The sequence below is a fragment of the Haemorhous mexicanus genome, chromosome 6, assembly GCF_027477595.1.
Source record: "Haemorhous mexicanus isolate bHaeMex1 chromosome 6, bHaeMex1.pri, whole genome shotgun sequence".
Lineage (NCBI taxonomy): Eukaryota > Metazoa > Chordata > Aves > Passeriformes > Fringillidae > Haemorhous > Haemorhous mexicanus.
This window is the reverse complement of record NC_082346.1, coordinates 9,079,520-9,099,676: the sequence shown is the minus strand read 5'-3', so window position 1 is coordinate 9,099,676 and position 20,157 is coordinate 9,079,520. Positions and strand designations below refer to the sequence as shown.

Here is a 20,157-nt window from a genome sequence, read left to right as displayed (position 1 = left end):
TTAAAACATACACACACACACACACACATGCCAGTTTTGACTGCATCTCCTGTATTTCTGGATTCCAGCTAACCTTGGGAGATGCACAGAATTAAATCCTGCAGTGTACATGCCTGCCAAAGGAAGCCAAACTGATCTCACTGGGCTAATGAATGCCCAAATCCAAAAAAAGAGAGGCAGCTGAACCTCTTGAGCAGCTTAAGCCACACAATACCCAGTGTGACCACAATAGCAAATGTAAGAAATGGGCAAATCACCACCTGTTATGCACAACACTTTATTTCTGTACTCTCCAAATAAATTGATCAAGTACTCTCTTCTTAACAATACTACAAAGCATGCAAAAAAGATTGATCTTGTAAAATGATGAATTTTAGGAACTGCAGCTGCAACTGACAGCATCTGTAATTAATTATTCTAAATTTTTATCCCTTGGACTAAAATTTTGTTAGCAATATGAAAGAGACATAAAGCTTTAGGTCAAAATAATCTATCTCTTTGGTCTAAATAAAGCCACAGAAGAGCTTAAATAAATGACAAAATATAGCAAAAAATATACAGTGCAATGTTCTTAAGTACAGCTTTGCACTACATCAACAATGATCATTATTTTCAGTGGGGGAAGAGCTAAACCCCAGAAATGTGGTTTTAAACAAAAATACATAAATTGCAGTTTGTGCTCAGCCTCTAAATATTGCACATCAAAGCTGGTACAGAGCTGCACTGCCTCGAGACTGAGTTTAAGCAGATCTGCTGTTATAACAGCAATAATTTTGGACTTATATTTCTAGGTCTCTGAATTGTCAGTGTAATTAAACTCACACAAATTAGTTTGGAAAGGAATTTTCCAGAAAGCTATCTGGGTCAACATGTGGCTGATCATTTATACTTGGGTCACTAAATGTGTGGATCACACAAATAACTAACAATTCAGTATTCTACCACAATAAAATTCTAAAAATGTCATTATTGTAACACAAGTTCATGGGTTTTTTAGGAATTAATAACCCATAAATCTCTTAGAGCAACATCTCTCCTTAAGCAATCTGAGTTTTTGGTGACAAATGTAAACTGTGGCCTGTACAAAGATTTTGGGTAACTCTAAGGAAAGCATAATTAGAAAATCATTTCCCCTCTCCCCTCATCTAGGAGAAATGTGCAAACCCCATTGAAATAGGAGGTGTGACAAATGCAGTGATCAAGATTTAGTGGCAAAACCAGTTTGTATGTACAAGGGCTAAATTAACCTATTGCTCTTCATCAGCAGAACTGACACTTGGGACAAGAATTCAGGGGTAAGACAGCCTGTATGCTATCTAGGCATCCTAATTTTCCAAGGTCATTTCTCTTCAGACTGTTTTCAGTGATAAATATTTTTGTTACTTCCAGTTGAAAACAACCCATTTTCTTTAATGTTCACTGCACACTTGCATAAACTGTGAGGCTGCAGAGATAACTAATTCCTGATTCAGTTAGCATGTTATTCTAACTTGTAGTATTACTTCACAAATAGGCTTGCAATGACTTCAGGAAATAAGTATTATTTTTTTATACATGTCATATATGAGTAAACACCTTTTTATATATGTGTTGTATATGAGTAAACACATTTTTATACATGTGTTGTATTTGAGTAAACACATTCTTTTCTGTTAAATACAAAGAGATGTAGTTGGCATCAGTCTACTTAACACAGTGTTACACACTGTTGTAGTTTCAGGGTATAAGGCAGACTGTAAACAACAAACATTTGGTGAAATCCCCATATAAGTGAGAACTAAAACCAAAATGGAAATGGAAGCCCCTACTTTCCACACCTGTACTGAATCTGGCTGCAGAGGCCAAGAAGGGCTGGAAGCCACCTTGCCTTTTTCTCATAGACTTGAAACATTTCTGCTTCCCACAGTGTCCAGGAGCAGCCATGGGACAGCAGTGGAGTGAGGCTTGGTCACAGGGACTATAGAAAACCTCCTCGTGTTTGGCTTCTCAAGGTAAAGTGCTGCTGCTCTGCATGTCTGGAAAATAGTAAGTGATCTCAGTAGAGCAGGGCTCTTTCGTATCTGAAGAGTATTTAACATGACTGTGTTCCAGCCTGATCAAAGCTCGGTTTTATCATGAGGAAAATCTTTGTAGTCGTCCTTTTCTCTGGTTCTGAAGAGTAAGTCATAACTTAAACACCTATAATTCTTTAGGTTAGCTGCAAAAGAGCAAAAAACATTCCAGGAAAATGTTATATGAGATTATAATAAATTAAAATCTTTACTTTTATTTAAACTGATTTACTTTAATTATAGTCTTAAGTCATTATTAAGCGCACAGGTAGTCCCTTTACTTTGAACATGATTTGCTCTTTTCTACAATTTGTTTCAAAATTTAGCCAGCTGTTTAAAACAGATTTCCAAGGAGAAAAACAATATCAAACTCCTCCAGTGTGACAGGAAAATATCTGAGAGCCTCTTTGTTTAGAGGGAATTAAACTAGCAGAGCATTTTAGAATTCAAGCAACAGGAAGTAATTGTTTTTACGTTCTTCAAACTTGTTCCTGACTTTTCAAAAGAGAAAATGAATACCTGTTTTTAGTCTTAAACACAGTAACATCGCTGTATTTTTTTCAACTCTTGAAAGAGCACTTTGGTTCTCAAAACCCAAAGGAACTTGGGCCTCACACGTGCTCATTCATTTGACCTCAAGAGAGGAAATATGATTTACACTTGTCCTCTATCCTACAAAGTCTTGCTCTAGTGGGACACATTGAATACTATCAGGAAAAGAAAATTTGAAAATCTGGAGAGCAACAGCTCACAGTGAGGAAAATAAAATGAAAAAACATACTGGAAGTTATTTCACCCACTCAAATGTTTTTCATGTCTTTAAAACTTGCAAATGCTTTTTGAATTTTCCTAGATGAATCTAGATGTATTTAATGTCTTGATGAAACTCTGCAGCTTGTTATGCTCCTGGAAAATTTGGGGAGTGAGGTGGGAATAAATCAGGAAGCAATTTAAAGTATAAAAATTTTAAAATACTTTTTTAAGGAACCAAACTACTTTCTGAAGACAGGTTTTGTTTTTAAAGTCAGTTCCGAATTAAAGGGAAACTTTCTGAGGTACAATTTAATTGCAAGTAGTAGCTTTCTAGGGAATGAGCTGTCTACTGGAACAACACCCTCCACAGAAAACCTGGGCTCTCACATTCCACCAGAGGGCTGGGAGGCCATGGTTATGCCTCTTTGGCTTTCTTTTCTTTGTGCTTCTCTCTGTCCTGAAGCTGAAAGTAGACATTAAAAAGTAAAGTACTGATTCATAAAATGCCTAAATTCTACTGCAAGACCATAATTGCAGTTTCTCATACATTTTGTCTTCAATATCCATCCCATTTCCACTCCCAGATTTTTTGACTGTCAACTATCTTTACCTCCATCAAGTACTAAAATCTGGCTTTCTGTCACTGTGAAATAATTATCTCATACTTATGACCTGTAAAACACTTCATGCCATTGCTATGCCCACAATGTTCATCATGTATTCTGTTTTAGCATCTATTAGTCAATTTTAAAGAATGCAATTAAGAGTATTATAAGACCTTGATGGCTCATCCTCAAGATGTGCAACCCAAAGCAACAGAAAACTTTATTTTTTATTTATATTTATATAATTTTTCCACTACAAAATTAATGAACAATTCACTATGATTAGTGGCCTGGACTTTGTTAGAACCCTTATTTCATAAACAGCTTTTTTGTCCTAATTCTTCTTTTAATGGTCAGTCTCTCTATCAAGATTTTCTGCTTTCATGATTTTGTTGTTGTTTTGGTTTACTGGATTTCTCTTTTTTGACACATGTAAGGAATTCTTCTGCTCATTCCTGCTCTACAATATTTGCTTTATCACATGTCATGGGGTGATATTCCATGATCTTGAGGGATTGTTTTCAAATGCCCAAATGACAAACATTGTTTTTACCTGAATGTCTCTGAGAGGTCCATCTGACTCTCCTTTATGAATGTATTCTGTACCTGATGTGCTCAGACTTTGCAATATATCTTCAAGAAGCCCTTCAGTGATACAGAAATATTATTGACATTTTACAATGGAACAGAAAACGAGTCAGCTTATTAAGGTATCTAAATGCTTAAGGATGCCTTTTGGGGATTTTCAAGGTTGCTCTGACATATAACTCTTATTGAACTAATTGAAGATTTTTCACTAAATGCCTAATTTGCATTTTCAGTTTTCTGAAAAGCTTTAAAATCTGACTCACTCGTGTCACCCTTGAAATCCAGTGGACCAGCATGTCAAACCCAGATCTCATTAGCCCTTAAACTCGTGCTCAAAGCACGTGCAGCACTCCCCCAAATACCCTGAAGAACTGAAAAATAAAGATGTGGCACACACCACAAGCATCCAGTCCCCTCCTGGCCTGAGTCACACAGCCAAGTGTATCAGATGTCAGGCAAGAGAGGAGTGGATCTCCAGGGACCTAGCTGCTCCCTGCTGGGGCTGAGGGGTGCCAGGAGGCTGAGCTTGGACACAGATGCAGGCACCAGGCTCAGCAGCCCCTCAGCTCCCTCTCCCCACCCCAGTTAGGGCTGGGCTTTTTCAACAAGTCCTGACAGGGGACAGAGCCAACATCCATGAATGCCTTCAGCCAAAGGTGCTGCAGAATTGTCTGTACCCACCATGGATTAAGGCAAGTGTCCACTTCATTTCAGAAACACTTTTCAAAGCATGTCCCCACGCTCTAATGCCTGCACAATACCTAGTTATGTACCTCATCAGCTACTTAATCATGCACTTTTCTCCACCCTGGTGCTGTAGATCTTTTTAGATTGCTGTTTTGGGCGGCCTAAGAGCCAGTTACTGAATTTGATTCAAGCACATCACCTTCACAGGTGCAGGGGGCAGGAAGCTCGGGTTGGAAGCTGGAGCAAGGACAGCTTCATCTTTTGCCTGGTTCTGTAAGGAGACACTGTCCTTCAGCACCACTTTTCTCCACATCCATGTTCAGGCCTCTAGTGGCTGGAAGGGCAATGGATGAGTGGCCCGGGCTTTTAAGGCCGTTTTGCCCTTGTTGAGTCAATGAAACTGACTACACACAGCAAGCTGGGTTTGGTCAGTGTTATTTACTGCCCTTTCACTGTGAGTCATATTGCTTCATTTTGGAAGTCATGGGCACTGCCTTCTTACAGCCCACAGCACAACTAAAGACCGCAGCTAAACAAACCACGTGGACAGCCATCCTGGGCTAAGAAATACGTTTTAATCAAATAAATATGAGATTAGATAAATTAACGAATTCCCGACATGACCACCTCACAGAATTATTTTCCAAGTCAGGGTTTATGGGTAACATGTTGCCTGCTAAGACCCTCTGAGACTGGTTGCAGCTGCAAAAAATAAAACCGTTCAGATTGAGGCCAATGGGAAGATGCTGCCTGCAGCATAATTGCTCAGTGTTGTTGCACATTGGCTGGCAAAGGTTAGGGACTGCTGCTCTGTGTAATCGAGCAGGTTCACAACAACACCGGAAGGCTGTTGTGTAATAATGGTTCAAGCAAAACAGGTAGAAATAAACACACTTTTTTTTTTTTTTTTTAAATCATCTTTAGGTAGAGGTGATAAATTTTTACTGAGCACACTGTGTTTTAAAATCCCTTCCAAAAAGATGCCAGGTATTCTTTTTGCCTGAGGCTGATGAAAAAAAAAAAAAGCAGGTAGCTTCTGAAAGAAATCTGAAAAGCTGTTATCCAAGTGGTGGAGGTTAAAGTCTCCATATGCATTTCAAGTAGTTTCGTATCCAAAGCGAGCGCTGATTTAAGCAGACGGCTTTGGAATCATGACCTGATACACAAATACATGACTGATCCTTTAGTAAATGAAAATTACAGAAAATCACAGGTGTCTGTCCTAAAATTACTGCTTATATGAACAAAGTAATTAAATCTGCCTGGTATATGAATTCTTTGGTATATGAACCAAACAATTAAATATGTCTACTTTTAAAGAAACCCTATCAAACATTGCATGAATCACTCCAATTTGAATATTTTAAGTGGCAAAAAGCCAGAATGGCTGCAAATAGCTTTGGATACAAGCAAACTGAATGATGGAAAATTCCTTATTCATTTATTGTGACAGCACATCTTTTTCCTCCCTTGAGTATTTTTTTTACTTAGTTTTACTTGTTTTCTCCAGGCCTCCAGCATATCCAAGGATTTGTCAGGAAGTTGCACTCTGAGTGTTACTTCAGGCTACTAAATTACAGAAAAGAGTGTCATTAGACTGTCCCGTGCTAAATGGACTGATTTATTTCTGAGAATAATGAAGCAATGAATACTGTGCTGTGATGACTTGCTGATCTAACAGCAAGGCTTCCCAGTACTGCAGACATTTATCAACCTCTATCTTAACTCACTAAATTTCTCCCCATACTGGGCAACCTCAACTTGATGATGTAAAAATAAATATAATAAGCTCTTAATCTAAACTGCAATTTGCCCTTCCCTGGCATCCAGAGAAAAATCCTCAATCTCTTCTCGTTTTGTCCAGCTGAAGCTCAGCTTCCTTATGAGAAAGATTCCATAAGTTAAAGTTTTTAAGTAAGACTGTAATGCCACGATGTGGAAGCCATAACCCTGACAAACACACAGAAACCAACCCAGTGTACATCCTGTCAGACCTGCACCTCCACATCTGCTACAGAAACGCGAGGAACACTCTTGTTAGCTTGTGACACACGGAACCGGGGAGTTGCGTTAAACAGCGTTCCAGTTAAACCGAGCTGCGAAAGCGCCTGGCCGCTTCACCGGGAGCGCGGGGCGGGCCGGGGGAGCAGCGAGGGAGCAGCGGGGCAGCCCCGGGCCGCCGACACTGCAGCAGAGCGGTGGCGGCAGCGCCGGCCAGGGCGGCTCCGACCCGCTCCGGGCGGCAGCGCCCGCGCAAAGTTGCGCGCCCGCCCCCCGCGCTGCCGCCCCCGCCGCGGGCTCGGGGAGAGCTGCGGGCTCGGGCTCGCATCTCCCCCAGCGCCGGGCGCTAAAACCGAGCCTGGCGGCACCGAGCCCGGACCGGCGTCCTCCCCCGGCCGGGCCGGGCAAACCCGCCCGGCCCCGCAGCTCCGGAGCATCCCCCCGCCACCACCTTCCCTGCGCAGCCGCCCGCTGCCGGGCAGCCCCCGCCGCGCCGGCAGGCCTCTCCCCGCGGCTCCCGGCAGCCCGGGGATGCTCGGGGGAGCTCGCCCTCCTCCCGCAGCCGGGGCCGGAGGAGGCCGCCGGTGCCCGCGTCCCCGAGAGCGGCGGCCGTACCTGAGTCGCTGAGACGGGGCCGGGCTCTGTCCCGCAGGTAGTAGATGAAATCGCGGCAGTTCTCGTTCTCTACCGCCCCGACGGAGCACAGCTCGGCCAGAAGCTGCAGCGCTTTCTGGCAGATCTCGTCCTCCCTGTCGCCGGGCATCGCCCCGCAGCATCCTCGGGAGCGGAGCGGAGCCCTGCGGTCAGGCGCCGCGCCGCTGCCCGCCGCCCGCCTGCGGCCGCCGCGCTGCCACCCGCATCCTCCTCAGCCGGCGGCGCCCGCCCCGCCGGGCCGGGCCGGGCCGCCCGCCGCTCCGCGCGGTGCTGCGGCCGGGGCCGCACGGGGGTCCCACCAGTTGAACGCGAGGGCGGGGAGCGCCGGCGCCGCGGCCGCCCAGCCGCACTGGCGCAGCGCTGCCGGCAGAGGAGCGGGTGGGGGCCGCTGCGCCCCTCTCCGCCCCGGGGGCAGGACCGGCCCGCGGCCCCGAGCGCGCACGCTGCTCGGGGGAAACTTCAGAGGCGGCGCAGAGGCTGGCGGAGCGCGGAGCCGGTCGCGGGTCCTGACCGACAGCGCCCCGTCTCCCGCCTCCCCATGGCGGGCAGGCCCGGCCCTCCGCTGGCTCGTCCCGGGCCGGGCGCCCTTGCGGCTCGGTGCCCGCTCCCACTCCGGTGCGAGCCCGTTCGCTCGGCTGGCGGACCGCGAACGCCTCGCTATCCGGAACGCGCGCCCTCACAGTCGGGAGGGGAAAGTGTTGGAGATGTAGCCCGGGCGGAGCGGCGGTCTTCGTTCAGCGGATTCATATTGACGGGGTAAAAAGAGTTAAAGCACGGCTGAGAAAGCTCAGGCACCTGAGACCCAGGCATAGCCGGAGGGGAGGGCAGGAGAGCCTTCGCGGAGGAGGAGGGGGCTGAGGAGATGTGTGCCATTAGGCATGTTTATCCTGACAAGTAGGAGACTTGTAAGGTGCTGCTTCGCTTTCTGGGTTTGTAGGCTGGGAGGCTGGTGGGTGTCATGAGGGGAAAACCTGAGAACTGGCTGCTCCATTTAACTTCATTTTTTTTTTCTCTCTCTCCCTTTTATAATACTTAAGGCAAATATCAAAGGCCCCGGTAAGCTCAGGAAGTTCAGATTGGTGTGGATGTTCAGCCTCCTGTTTAAAGACTGATGATAACAGTTCTAGAAATAGCATAATCTTCTAGTAGACACTTTTTTTCTTCTTAAAGAAAAAAGTATGTCATCGAAATGAGGTGCATTTTGGGAAAGGAGAGGGTATTAATAAGAAAAGTTGTTTACTAATATAACTTGCCTCCTAGTGCTTTGGCAACATTGCTTATGTCTGAAAGGCATTCCTCCCTTCACCCCCCTCACTCCCCCTTTTTAATACAAAAATGATATCTGTAAAACATGATTGTATAAGCCAGGCATAATTCCACCAGTAATCAGGCAACTCGCTCAGCCTGGCTTGTCATTGTTAAGAATTAATAATAGATAATAAAATAGTGTGTAGCTGTTACAGTTGTTACCATTGTAATAATATTTTTGAGAGCCAGAGGTTTTGGTGATGTCAGTATATGTTTTCACATCTAACCGTGTGAAGCTCTCTGCTAGTCTCAATAAATGCTGCACAAATGCTCATCTTGGTGCTGGAAAAACGAATGTCATTTGTTTCTCCAAGTATGCAGGGAGAAAGACAATTCATAAGAGGTATTGTCAGTCAGAACTCTTCCTCTGAAACTAAGCATCAGGTTACAGCAGTCCTGCTGCTTACCCTACTGCAGTGGAGAAGGGGCAAATTTTAAAGAACTTTGTAGACCTAGAAGCACTAGAATGTCTATTAGAGAAAAACAGGTTCAAGAGGGCTATCAGATTATTCATATGTATGTAAACTCTCCAAGCTATTAAAGCTATCAGAGATATCTGTATACAAAGTCCAGTGATCATGTGTGACCAGATTTTGAATTACTGTATACAATTTGCCTATAATTTTTATTTTATTTTTCATATTATTTAGCTATAATTTGGTAGTTTGGCATTGACCAAGATGGCTGTGCTGTTCTGTAGCTTGACCTCTCTCCAGGACAGACAAATATATCATCTGCAAAGTGATATTAATGCCAGAGTGTGGTTTTTATCCTGTGGGACCACAAGGCCATTGCTAGCTTGGGATTCAGGCTTGCTGGAGAGTGAGCTCTGGACAGCCTGGTGATCAAGTGGCAATTTCTTTATCCTGTTACAAAAAAAATTACTTCATTTTTTTGAATAGCAGCAATTTGAAGGTGCTGAGATGTTTGTAATACAGGTGCTTGGAGATGGAAATTTTTTACTCTGGTAAATGGTGGAGAAGAGAAACTATTTGAACATCACTGCTTGTAAACAAAGGCATCTCTTCTCCAAAGCTCTGAGCTCTAAGTGCACTATGTGAGCAAATGCCCATGTCTCTGGAGATAACAGCAGTAAATGTAATCAGCTGTGTCTCAAAGCAAGTGCCACATTTCCTTCCTGATCTTGCCTCGGAGAACGTGTTGTTTCTGCCATTTTGCTATCATTGATTGCATGTTTGTTTTCTTGCAGGCACTCCTGGTTTGCTCCTGTGTCAGCAGCAGATTTCCCCAGTCGAGGGGACTGTGTTACATTTGAGATCCCTAATGAATGCTGCACTAATTAACTTTGGTCCTAGAAGGTCACTGAATGATGCAGTGGGATGCTCTTATTAACCTTATCCTGAGAGTTACAATCTGTACTGACACAGTAAGTCTATTTTTTTTTCTGTTTAGCTCAAGCTGCCCTCACACAACACAGTGTACTCAGAAGTTAGAAAAAAAATCCCCAAGCCTGCTACACATAGAGTCAGAATAAGTTTAACTGTTTGACCTACAACAGTTCTGTCATCATCAATTGACAAGTTCGTCTTTCTTTTCTTGAAATAAAGCTTTTCCCCAGTGTTCTGGCAGCAGCACAAGGATTGCTGGCAATGAAGTCACCTTCAAAGCTGAGGCATTTGTGAAACAAATGCATTTCTGGAAGCAAGCAAGCAGCTTGCATCAGAATTTTTGTTATGGCTGTGCTGCAACCAGAACTTATCAAATGTTTGTGTTGAGTATTTATAATTTCTTGACTTATTTTTCCCCATTTGGGTACAGTTCATCATGGGAGTACCTTTTTCTTTAAAAAAAGGGAGGAAGGGAAGCCAGGGTTGTTTCAGAAAATCAAGAAAACACATAGAACAGCGAAGTCACTAATGGAACACAACAAGCAAGACTTTATTTTTCACCCCAAGAATTCAAAGTTTGTGAATCTGTAGTTAAACAGAAGAACAAAATGGCTGAAAACAAGGAGAACATTGCTGTGGTTAAAGGAGGCCATTTCATCAAAGGCAGTCACCTGTAGTCCAGGCTCAGAAGGGAAATGCCATTGTAGGCCCAAGGATTAATACATCTGTCAAAAATGTTTCTGTTATTGGCTGTGCCACACTTTCTGCCTAACTCTTCCTCTTATTTACAGTCACCCTTCTCTTCTTAATGGATATATCTTCTGCTACTGCTGAAAAGTAGAAAATGCTTAGGTAAACAAACAAGAGAATGGAAATCTCAGAGACTACAATTGGGGTTTTTTTTGAGATGTTTTCTGAGCAGTCATTCTTGAGATGAGTTAGTTATTCTTCACAGAAGGTTTTAGGAATGCTTTTAAGGGGAGGTTAATTAGAAAATAGATATGTCCCCCATATGGGCTTTCCCTCATCATTGACTTCTAGAGGGCATATGGAAACAAGTTAGTGTTACTGAAAGGAAAGGCGGTATCATCACTTTGATGATGTTAACCTGAAAAAATAGCTGTCCTTGAGTATAATGGAGTCATTTGAAGATTTTGAGATCAGAATTACATACTCTGATGAAAAAAAGGATACTAGTGCATTTTTCTTATGGTTTTTATAAAATCTTAGGGCTTTTTATTTGAACTCACATGTAATTTATTAACTTTTGCTCAGATATTTAAAATGTAAGGCATAAACCCAGTGTTAAATGCTAGGATAGTACCAATCTTTTTACTTTCCTCTGCAGGAGGCCTGTGAGCTGTTCCCATGTCAGAAAGAGTAAAATGTTATTTTGGGGTTTTCTGAATGATAGTAGGGAGCTTTCTCACAGCAGGTCCTGAAGGAAGAGCCAAGTGTCCCTCCTGAGCAGAGGAACAGTGTGTCAAATGTCTGAGATGCCATCAAGTGTCACTAGAAGCTGTGCTGTACCAGAGGATTAGGAGTGTACATCTGACAGCCAGTGTCCTGGTACAATTGGGACTCAGCTACATGCTACAGAGTGAGCTGAAGGGGTATGGATAAAGAATGAGTTGTCTGAAAGGAGGTTATGAGCAAAAACAAGACTGCAGCTCATCAGTGGGATTTTTTATGGTTTTTTTTTTTGTTGTTGTTCAGTTGTTCTTTTCCCCATGCTGCCAGTGGACTAAACTTTACTTCCTAAGGAAAAGTTGCAAGCTCAAAGTAGGAGACACTGCACAGAAGACTGTAAACAGCTCAACATCACAAGCTCTTTGGTATGATGGGCCTCTTTCATGACCTATTTATAAAAGATTACCATTTTTTTCTTGATCTTCATACCACTCACATTGTTAACAGAGAGTACTGTGGGTGCTGTAGCATGTCACATGCAATTTTAATCTATCCTAAGTAAGCTTCCTTAAAACTTGAGAAAGAGGGAGGAAAACACATCTCTTCTGATTTGCCTTCTAATTTGACAATCTATTCCTTGACAGCTTTTGCAAACTCTACTGGGAGAACAGAAAGAAGTGCACTGAATAATTCAGCCTTGAGAGTGAATTGAGCTTGAGAAGAATTGTTGAATTCCCAAGTCTGTGGTTTGTGGTTTTTGTTATTGACTGCTCACATGGATTGAAAATCTTGTCTCTGCAGTCAGTGGTTTTTATCTCCCCTTCAGATTCTGCAATTTTGTCTGGCTTTCCATCCCTGAACACCAGCTCTCTGTTCCTGCAAAGAAAAACACAAGAACCATTGAAGGACCTTTCTGCTTCCAAGGAGAGCCATAGATAGCATGCTACACTAATAAATCAGAATTTAACTTTGGACCTGAATGTTGAAGATAGTCCAATGAAAGTTGATGGAGTCATCATGCTGAATGTGAGGCACTCTTCTTACTATCCTCCCCTCACGTGCTGGAATATCCAAATTCTCAAGGAAGGTGAAAGTTTGATGTCAGAAAAGAACCTCCTGAGAATGGGGTGTCTTAACTCACCCTGAAATTGGTTATTTATATTAACAAGCTGATGGGAGCCAGACAATAACAATAGAAGTTGGTCCTGCATTTTATGCATTGGCAGCCAATAAGTAAAAAAACCCCAAGTTAATACCATTTGAGAATTTGTAAATGCATAAAATACAGAGCCCATTTTCTGCGAGGTGGAATGATGATGCAATATCTGTCACTGAAAGTAGCTTGCCCAGAAAAGGGTTACAATTGTAAGAGTCTAGCCAGTATTCAGGACTCTATATAAAACCTGAACCATGCTCATCATTTCTTAAAGCCACTGAATAAAGTAAATGTTATTACCTCTAAAGCATTTTTCCCTAGTTCAAAAAAGCAGAATCATCTGCAGAAAAAAAATATATAGCTGAAAATTGTTATCACACTGTCTAGTAGAACTTTTATTTATTAACCCCTTTTGACAATCTCACTGAGTGGTATAGTTCACATAAGTAAATATCTGAGCTCAGTCATAATGTGGACTGCAGGAATGCTCTGCTAATGTATTTCCACTCAGCTGCTTGCAGCTACAAATTAACATTTCCTAACCAAAAGAAAGAAATTAAAATGCTTGGTGGTTTTGTGATGAATTTGTAAGATAATGCTAAGGAAGTAACTTTCAGTGAGGAGGATATGGTCCCTTATCCTTGAACCTTAGAGATAACAGAACCCTAACCTAAAAAAGGAAAAAAAAACAAACCAAACTGAAGCTCAAAACAAATTCTTAATATCCAAGGAATAAAAATTCATTTTTGATTCATGGTAAATTAATGCTTTGTAACTTACAGATATCACTACTGTTTCTGTATTCATGGACTTCTCTGAAAGATGGCTAAATCTAGAAAACTTTTTAAGTTAAGTGACAGGTCAGATGGGATCTGCTTGCACGTGAAACAAACCCACAAGTCTCCTTGTGGAAGGATGAAAGTTTTTATTCCTTTTAGATCTATCTTTAGTTCTGATTAACATATAATCAAATAAACTGGAGTCCATCCAGAAAGCAGTTTTGGTAAAAAATAGTCAGTTAACTGTGTCAAAAATATGCTTTCTGCAAGGTATTCTTGAGGTAGGAAATGTAGAAATAGTGTCTGTTCTGGGCTAAAAATCCCTTTTGCCACAAGCAGGAATTAAAATCAGAGCTGTAGCACATGCATACACACAGTTTCAAGTGCCAGAACACTTCTGGTTTTAGTTAAAGGGAACAGCCCATGTCCCTAAAGGCAGGTGCTTCCCAGTGTGAATCAGGGCTGCCCCTGGAGGGGTCCTGGAATGCTGCTGTGACGATCCTGAGGCAGAATCCTTTCAAATCTCTGTCTAGGGATGAAAAACTTACCTTGAAACTGCCCAGCTTTTATAACAGCTGACTTGGGCACAGCCTTGTTTCTGGGCAAAGGAATGACAGGAATAACAAATCCCTCTTACCCAGGAGAAGGAGGAGAGGAAGGAATCCCAGGGGAACAGGGCCCTTTGGCCACCCTGTAACTCATGGTACCTCCGTGCCATGTGTGCCAGCTTCCTGTTCCTGTGCAACCACAGCACCCAGGGCTGGGCATCAATCTGCACAGGACAGGTAGAGTTTCATGGGATCTTGGGCATCTCACTTCCCAACAGACTAGCAAACATCTCCTCTGCCCTTTGAAACACTGCGGGAATAAATGAGCTGTGCTGCTGTGTGAGATACTTTTGAGGGAGAAGCAGGTAAGCTGTTTCTTTGGCAGAGGCATAATTTAAACTTGTGACTGAGTCCCTTGTGTAAATGAGTTTTTTCAACACAATATAAACACTTCCATCAGCAGAATCGTGGTTTTTAGAAATGTATCTCTTTGTGATGCTGAGGCAAAAGACACTGCAGTTTGCTTTATTTGTTGTAATAATTATAACCTATACCTTAGTACAGTTTTTTCTTCCACCCTGTGATCACCTTCCCAAGCAGCTAGGAGCTATTTTTCCTTCTCTGAGGATGTTCTGATGAAACTGATGCTGTGTGGTAGGTCCTGGCCACCTGCTTTACTTGGTCATGTGAATGTTTTCCTGAGTCATACTCCCAAAATACATTGTTGCCTAAATCTAGGGAAAACTGACAATCAGTAGCAGTTGAACTTTCATATTACAGCAGAATTTGTGTTAAAAATAAATTCTCACAAATTATTACTTTCTGGGATACATGAGTTGCTTGCTAAGAAACTAGGTAAGCACCTAGTTCACTGTGTGAGAAGGGTTTCTCTTGCCATTAATTACTCCAGGAACTGAAGTCCACACCAAAACATTGCATAGGAAATTGAGATTAATGTTCCATACTTTTCTGGCTAAATATTGAAGCTGTCACAGAAATGTTCTTCAGCCTATGTCAGCTGCTGTTAGCTTTCAGAGCTCATTCTTCTTTAGGCACTGAGATTTTCAGCTCTTTTCAACCCAGGAATATCTGTGCAGCCAGAAGAGTTAAGGTTGCTTTAGCAAGGCAGAGGGCACAGGCCTCATCTATAAGTTGTTCTCTGAGCCAGAAGCTGTGGGAAAAAATATTTTCTGTGATGAAATTACTCCTGGCCTCACCTTTTCCAATGTGATCTATGCAGGGTGCTGTTTTACTGAAATCCTGTTGTTTTGGCTACTATGGATTCTGATTTTGGTAGAGTGCCTGCCTTTGGGAGAGGATTCTAAACAGTATTCCAGGTGGCTGGTGGAGCCCACCTTTGAGTCTGGAAGAAAGAGGGGAAATGTAAAGTGTGGTGCTGGTCCCAGTATTCCCCAGGGCTGTCTCTACAGTGGTGCTTAGAGTGGGCTGATGCCAGCAATCTCCTTGGTCATTGAGAGAGCTAGTTTGAATTTTGCTGAGGTGTGTGTCTGACTCCGTGGGTTCTGTGTGAAATTCAGTGGCCTCTTTCCCCCATATTAGGAAATAAAAGGTGAAGAATGCATAATCCACCCAGTGCTTGTGCTGGCTGGAGAAAGGTTTGGAACGCAAACTTAGGCTCATGGGGAGAAACAAACAGAGTGAGTTGACAATGTGAAGCTATTGCAAAAAGACAAATGTGACTCTGCAGTTTATGGTGAGGAATATTGCATGAAAGACAAAGAACATAATTACTCTGATTTGAAATTGCTGATGCTTCATCTAACACAAGTTTTGGATACTGCAATTTCAGATACAGATGAATTGAAGAGTGTCCAGAAAAAAGAAACAAAAAATAATCTTACAAAACAATGATTTGTAAGCATTTCTTGTGAGAAAAAGCTGAAAGAAATAGGTTTCATAAGCTTTTCTAAAAGAGAATGATGGTATGACTGTGGAAAAAATTGCTGGTTTTGTAGCCAGTTTTCTGGCTTTTTCAAATATAAATTGAGTATGATTACACAGAAAAATGGGGCAAAATATAATCAACACAACATATAGGAAAGTAAATGCAATTTTCTATTGAATATAAGGTGATTTAACCAAATAGGAAAAGAATTTAAGTGAGAATGCATTTTTGTCTCAAATGAAAATCGTGCAAAAGCATTTTACCTTGATGTCTTAAAAGTGGTTTAGTTTAGCAAAATTTTATTTCGATTTAAAATATTTTTCTTGAGTGAATAAATATGCCTGTCTGTTGAATGTGTATTAAGTTTAGAAAAAACATAAAGGTTGTCTTAACTGTTCCAAATGCAGCCCATCTCAGGTCATTCAATATCCAGTGCAGCTCCCACCCAATTCCTTGTGAAGACTGTGGTGACTTTTTCCAAACTGTAAAACAGCCTTTACTCCCAAAGTTGGGTAAAAGCAAAGTGATCTGTGAGGGTGCCTGTGTTTGGGGTATTTCAGTATATGGCAGCAGTCAGTTCTGAGCTTTGTTTGTCTGTGTGGAGTCTAGGGATTTTAGTTCAAGGTGGATCTCATCTTGTCCTCTACATCTTAAGTTACCACTGTAAATTGTTGGCTCACTTCAGCACCGCAGTGTTGCATAGAACCAAGGGATTAGAAGATGAAACCTTTACAGTTTTTTCTTCTGAATCACACAGTGGATTTAACTTTTCACACTTTCTCTTTTTTCACTTTTACTCCAAAAATGCAAAATGATTAAACCAGACAGGTATGTCTACTTCTCAGTGTATACTTTATCAAAACACAGATGTGAGCAAACTAAGGAATGTGTGATATCATTTTTTTATTGGTAGTTCTCCTTACTGAACTGTTAATCGTTACTTAAATATCTCTACATTACATAACAAAGACGGTATTGGTAATAACTTTGCTCCTCCTTGACAGACATGCCAAATATCAAGGGTACAGAAATATAATCTCATTATCGATAGCAAGTAGACATTTTTAAGATATCCCTCAAAAAGATCTTTGAACTTTTTGTTCTGTCCAACAACTTTATACTCCAAAAACGAGGAGAAATTATAATAAAATATGATCACCGTGTTTTTCCAAATACTCACCTGTCTCTCACAGGAGATTTTAACCTTTGATCAAAGTATCAGAAACTACACAGTAAAGACCTTGATAATTAACAAGTCAAGATTTAGACTCAGTTATGTCTCACAACATAAGCCATATTTGTGTGAATGTAGAAACAGTCTCTTCTGACTTTATTTTCTGCTTTTCACATTGAAACCAACATTGATTAATACAATTTAATTAACTTACTGTAGCCTTACATAATCAGAGTGTAATTTCTTAAGCTGAGAGTTTCTGACTTGAAAGTTATATTTACAGTTTGTATCTGAATTTAAATATATAAAAAAAATATAAACACTTTCCTTTTGTTCATTATCATGCATCCAGAAAGGAATGAGAAGTATCTTTCCAATTATTTGAAATTTGGAGGATTTTCCTAATAGCTTCTGTTCTAGCATGGGCAGAAAACATGCTTTTTTCACAGTATTTTGGAGTTTTTTGGTTTTGCTGATAAAAGTGGAGCTGCCTTCATTGAACCGAAGACTGTCATCTTGGGAAGAGAGCGCCCTGAAGCAAATGCCGGATACCTCCTTCTGTATGAGTTTCCTTCCATTGCAATATCCAGCTGGGAGGAAGGAACAAAGACTCACCTTTTAAATTATTTTCTCCTTGACTCTCTCAGAAAGTTTATTTTTTTTATTAGCATTCCTGAACCAAATGAAGACACTGGCATTTCCTTGCAGAAACCTGTTCAGTTAAAGCCCTCCTGGCAGTTTATGTTGCTGTCTCTCAAAGGCTTTGGCAGAGCAAGCGGTGAGTGGGACTTCTCTATTTTAGTCCCAGCCTCCGGATTTGGGTTAGCTAACAAGATTCTTCTTCCTCCCTTGAGACCTCAGATGTCTTCCCATTTCTCTGTATCTTTTGTTGGTTTTTTTTTTTCCCTGTGGTTGCTTTTTCCCCCTGTGGTTGTTTATTTTTTCTCTTGTGTAGTTCATAAAGTCTTTACTCACAGACATGAGGGATTGGATCACCTGCTTTCCCCAGGAGTCTGAGCTCTTCAGTCCAGACTCCTTGTTGCCATTAGGTCAACAGGCTGGTACCAGCCTGCTTACTGCAGATTGCCTTCACCCAATGCAGCCAGCTATTTTTCCCTCAAACCATGTGGAAAAGGAGAAATTATCCATATCCAGCCACAGTCTTTGTTTTTTCCTTGCTGTTTTGTTTCTATTCATGTGCAGGCTTTTCAATTTCATGAAGCAGCTTTACATGAAAGCTGAAATGTAATTGCATCCTCCTGAGTAAAATGGACAATTTCTGGGCTGACCATGTTTTTAAAGAATAAGATTACAGCATTCACTCTGCTGCATGCTTTCTCTGCGAGCAAATCCCTTTGCTGATGTAAAGGGATTAAATATTTTAAGACACCAGCCAGACCAATTCTTTATAATTCCATAAGTCAGGGGAAGAAAGAAAACATAACAGGGAGGCCTCTTTCAATACACCTTCCTTTACTCTAGCAAGTACAAGTGAGGGTTAATTTCAGCCTACATCGTGCTTGCGGTTCCGCTTAGCTCTCCTTGTTAATTTACACTATAATTTCCTTGTGGAGTTTTTGGCTTTCTGGTATGCCTTGTAGAGCTAAGGCAACAAAATAAATATTGTGCCGTTTTCAGTTTTTGCTTCTTTGTTTTAAATTGGATCCCTGGAGTATGATAATATTTGTTACCCTAGGAAAGAAAAAAAAAAAAAATAAAAGGGTCCAGGGTTCCAAATGAAACAGTTTCAAGTATCTTTTTATGCCCTACTTTTATAGTTTCTAGTACTCTTTGTCTTGCTCATAATATCTTTATATGGCTGTGGGAAATGGGTGGTTTTCAGTATTTTGTCTTTCATTGATTGCACTTGGTAAGATTTCCAGGCTCTACTCAGGCATTTTATGTTTGACTATGGGCAGCCATAAAATAGTTTTCTTATAGTTATGTTGTGAGCATAAGAGTGGCGCTGTATCTCGCTTTCTTGGAATAATGTATGGACTTCTGTTCTCCCTTCCAGATAATGTTGCAGACTTACCAGAAAGAATACTTGATATCAAGAATATGCAGTGTAGTTCTTGTTACCAAAATTGGGCTTTCCCATCTCAAATCTGCACCATCCTGCCCTTAACATTTATTCTCTCAAAGCCATCTCTGATATCTCCCAGAGTGGTGCCAACAGCCTAATGAGGAGAGGTTAGGAAAAATAACACACTGGCTGTTTTAGGAGAGGTTGTATTTGCAAAGGTGGGAGAAGTTCCTAAACTCAGAGCAGCTGAACTCAAGAGAGGCTGGGCTGTCTGGGGCAATACAGTTCTACTTTGGACACAGCAAAGATAATTGGAGGTATGGTTAAATTGTTAAGTCTTGTAGCCTCCCTCCTTCTGGGAGCTGCTGGAGGGCTAATTCCCATTGATGTACAGTCCAGCAGATTCAGCAGATGTTCTGTGTCATGGGGTGAAGGCTTCTCCTCTGGTCATTGTCATCCCTCCTTGCTGCTGATTGCAGGTGCTGCAGGACAGACCCTGTGGTGCCACATCAGTGACCTTGGGAGCACTGTGTGCTCATCCCAGGCAAACAACAATAACCAGACAAACCCTAAGGAGCTATTAGAGCCTATGTCTATAAAATAAGATTATGTTCTGAAAGATGCTGAGCATCAACTCTGAATAAAACCAGTAAGAAAAGAGAGTGTGCAGGGTGACACAGAGAAATACAGAGGAGGCTCTGTTAGTCTAAGAGCATTGGAACCATGAAAGAAACTGGTCTGAAATTAAAAACAGTGAGATGTATTTAACTACAGTGCAGCAGATTGGCTTATAAAACAATGAGAATGCTGCTACTTAGGGGCTTGGGGGAGGGAAGAGAATTTGGGTGGATCATCAGAAGAACTGAAAATGCCAAGAGAAAGAAATAAAACATCCTGATACTGTAACATCCTCATGTGATGTCAGATTAATGAGGGAAACTTTAGTATGGGATTGTCATCATTGTGTCTGCTTCTGTATGTGGAAATCTAAAGGGTTCTGGCAGCCTTCTGTCATGGTTTGAGAGGAAATGAGGTTTTTTTTGGGATGGTGTGGTCACGCCAATCGGTGTTCAGATTTTAATATTGGCACCTGGTTTGTTCTCTGAGGGCATGGATATGCCTCTGAGAACACAGGGGGTTAAAAGCTGTGAACTCCCAGGGG

The 20,157-nt window shown here is 41.7% G+C and overlaps 1 protein-coding gene and 1 long non-coding RNA gene across 4 annotated transcripts in view; one reads left to right on the top strand and one right to left on the bottom strand.

Moving 5' to 3' along the window:
• SYT9 (synaptotagmin 9) overlaps positions 1-7,532 on the bottom strand; it is a 67,268-nt gene extending 59,736 nt beyond the window's left edge. For 2 of the 3 annotated variants that reach the window (XR_009486793.1, XM_059848397.1), the window contains exon 1: positions 7,301-7,532. Coding sequence is in view for 2 of the 3 variants with exons in the window: in XM_059848397.1 (XP_059704380.1) it covers positions 7,301-7,448 (148 nt within the window). In the remaining variant the exon portion in view is untranslated. The remainder of the gene's footprint in view (positions 1-7,300) is intronic. The other variant, XM_059848396.1, reaches the window with a different exon arrangement.
• Positions 7,533-7,796: 264 nt separating this feature from the next.
• On the top strand, positions 7,797-19,901 carry LOC132328501 (uncharacterized). Its single transcript, XR_009486792.1, has 4 exons — positions 7,797-8,095; positions 9,858-10,034; positions 11,713-11,831; positions 12,051-19,901. It is a non-coding gene; the product is annotated as an uncharacterized LOC132328501 (long non-coding RNA).
• Positions 19,902-20,157: the final 256 nt, after the last annotated feature.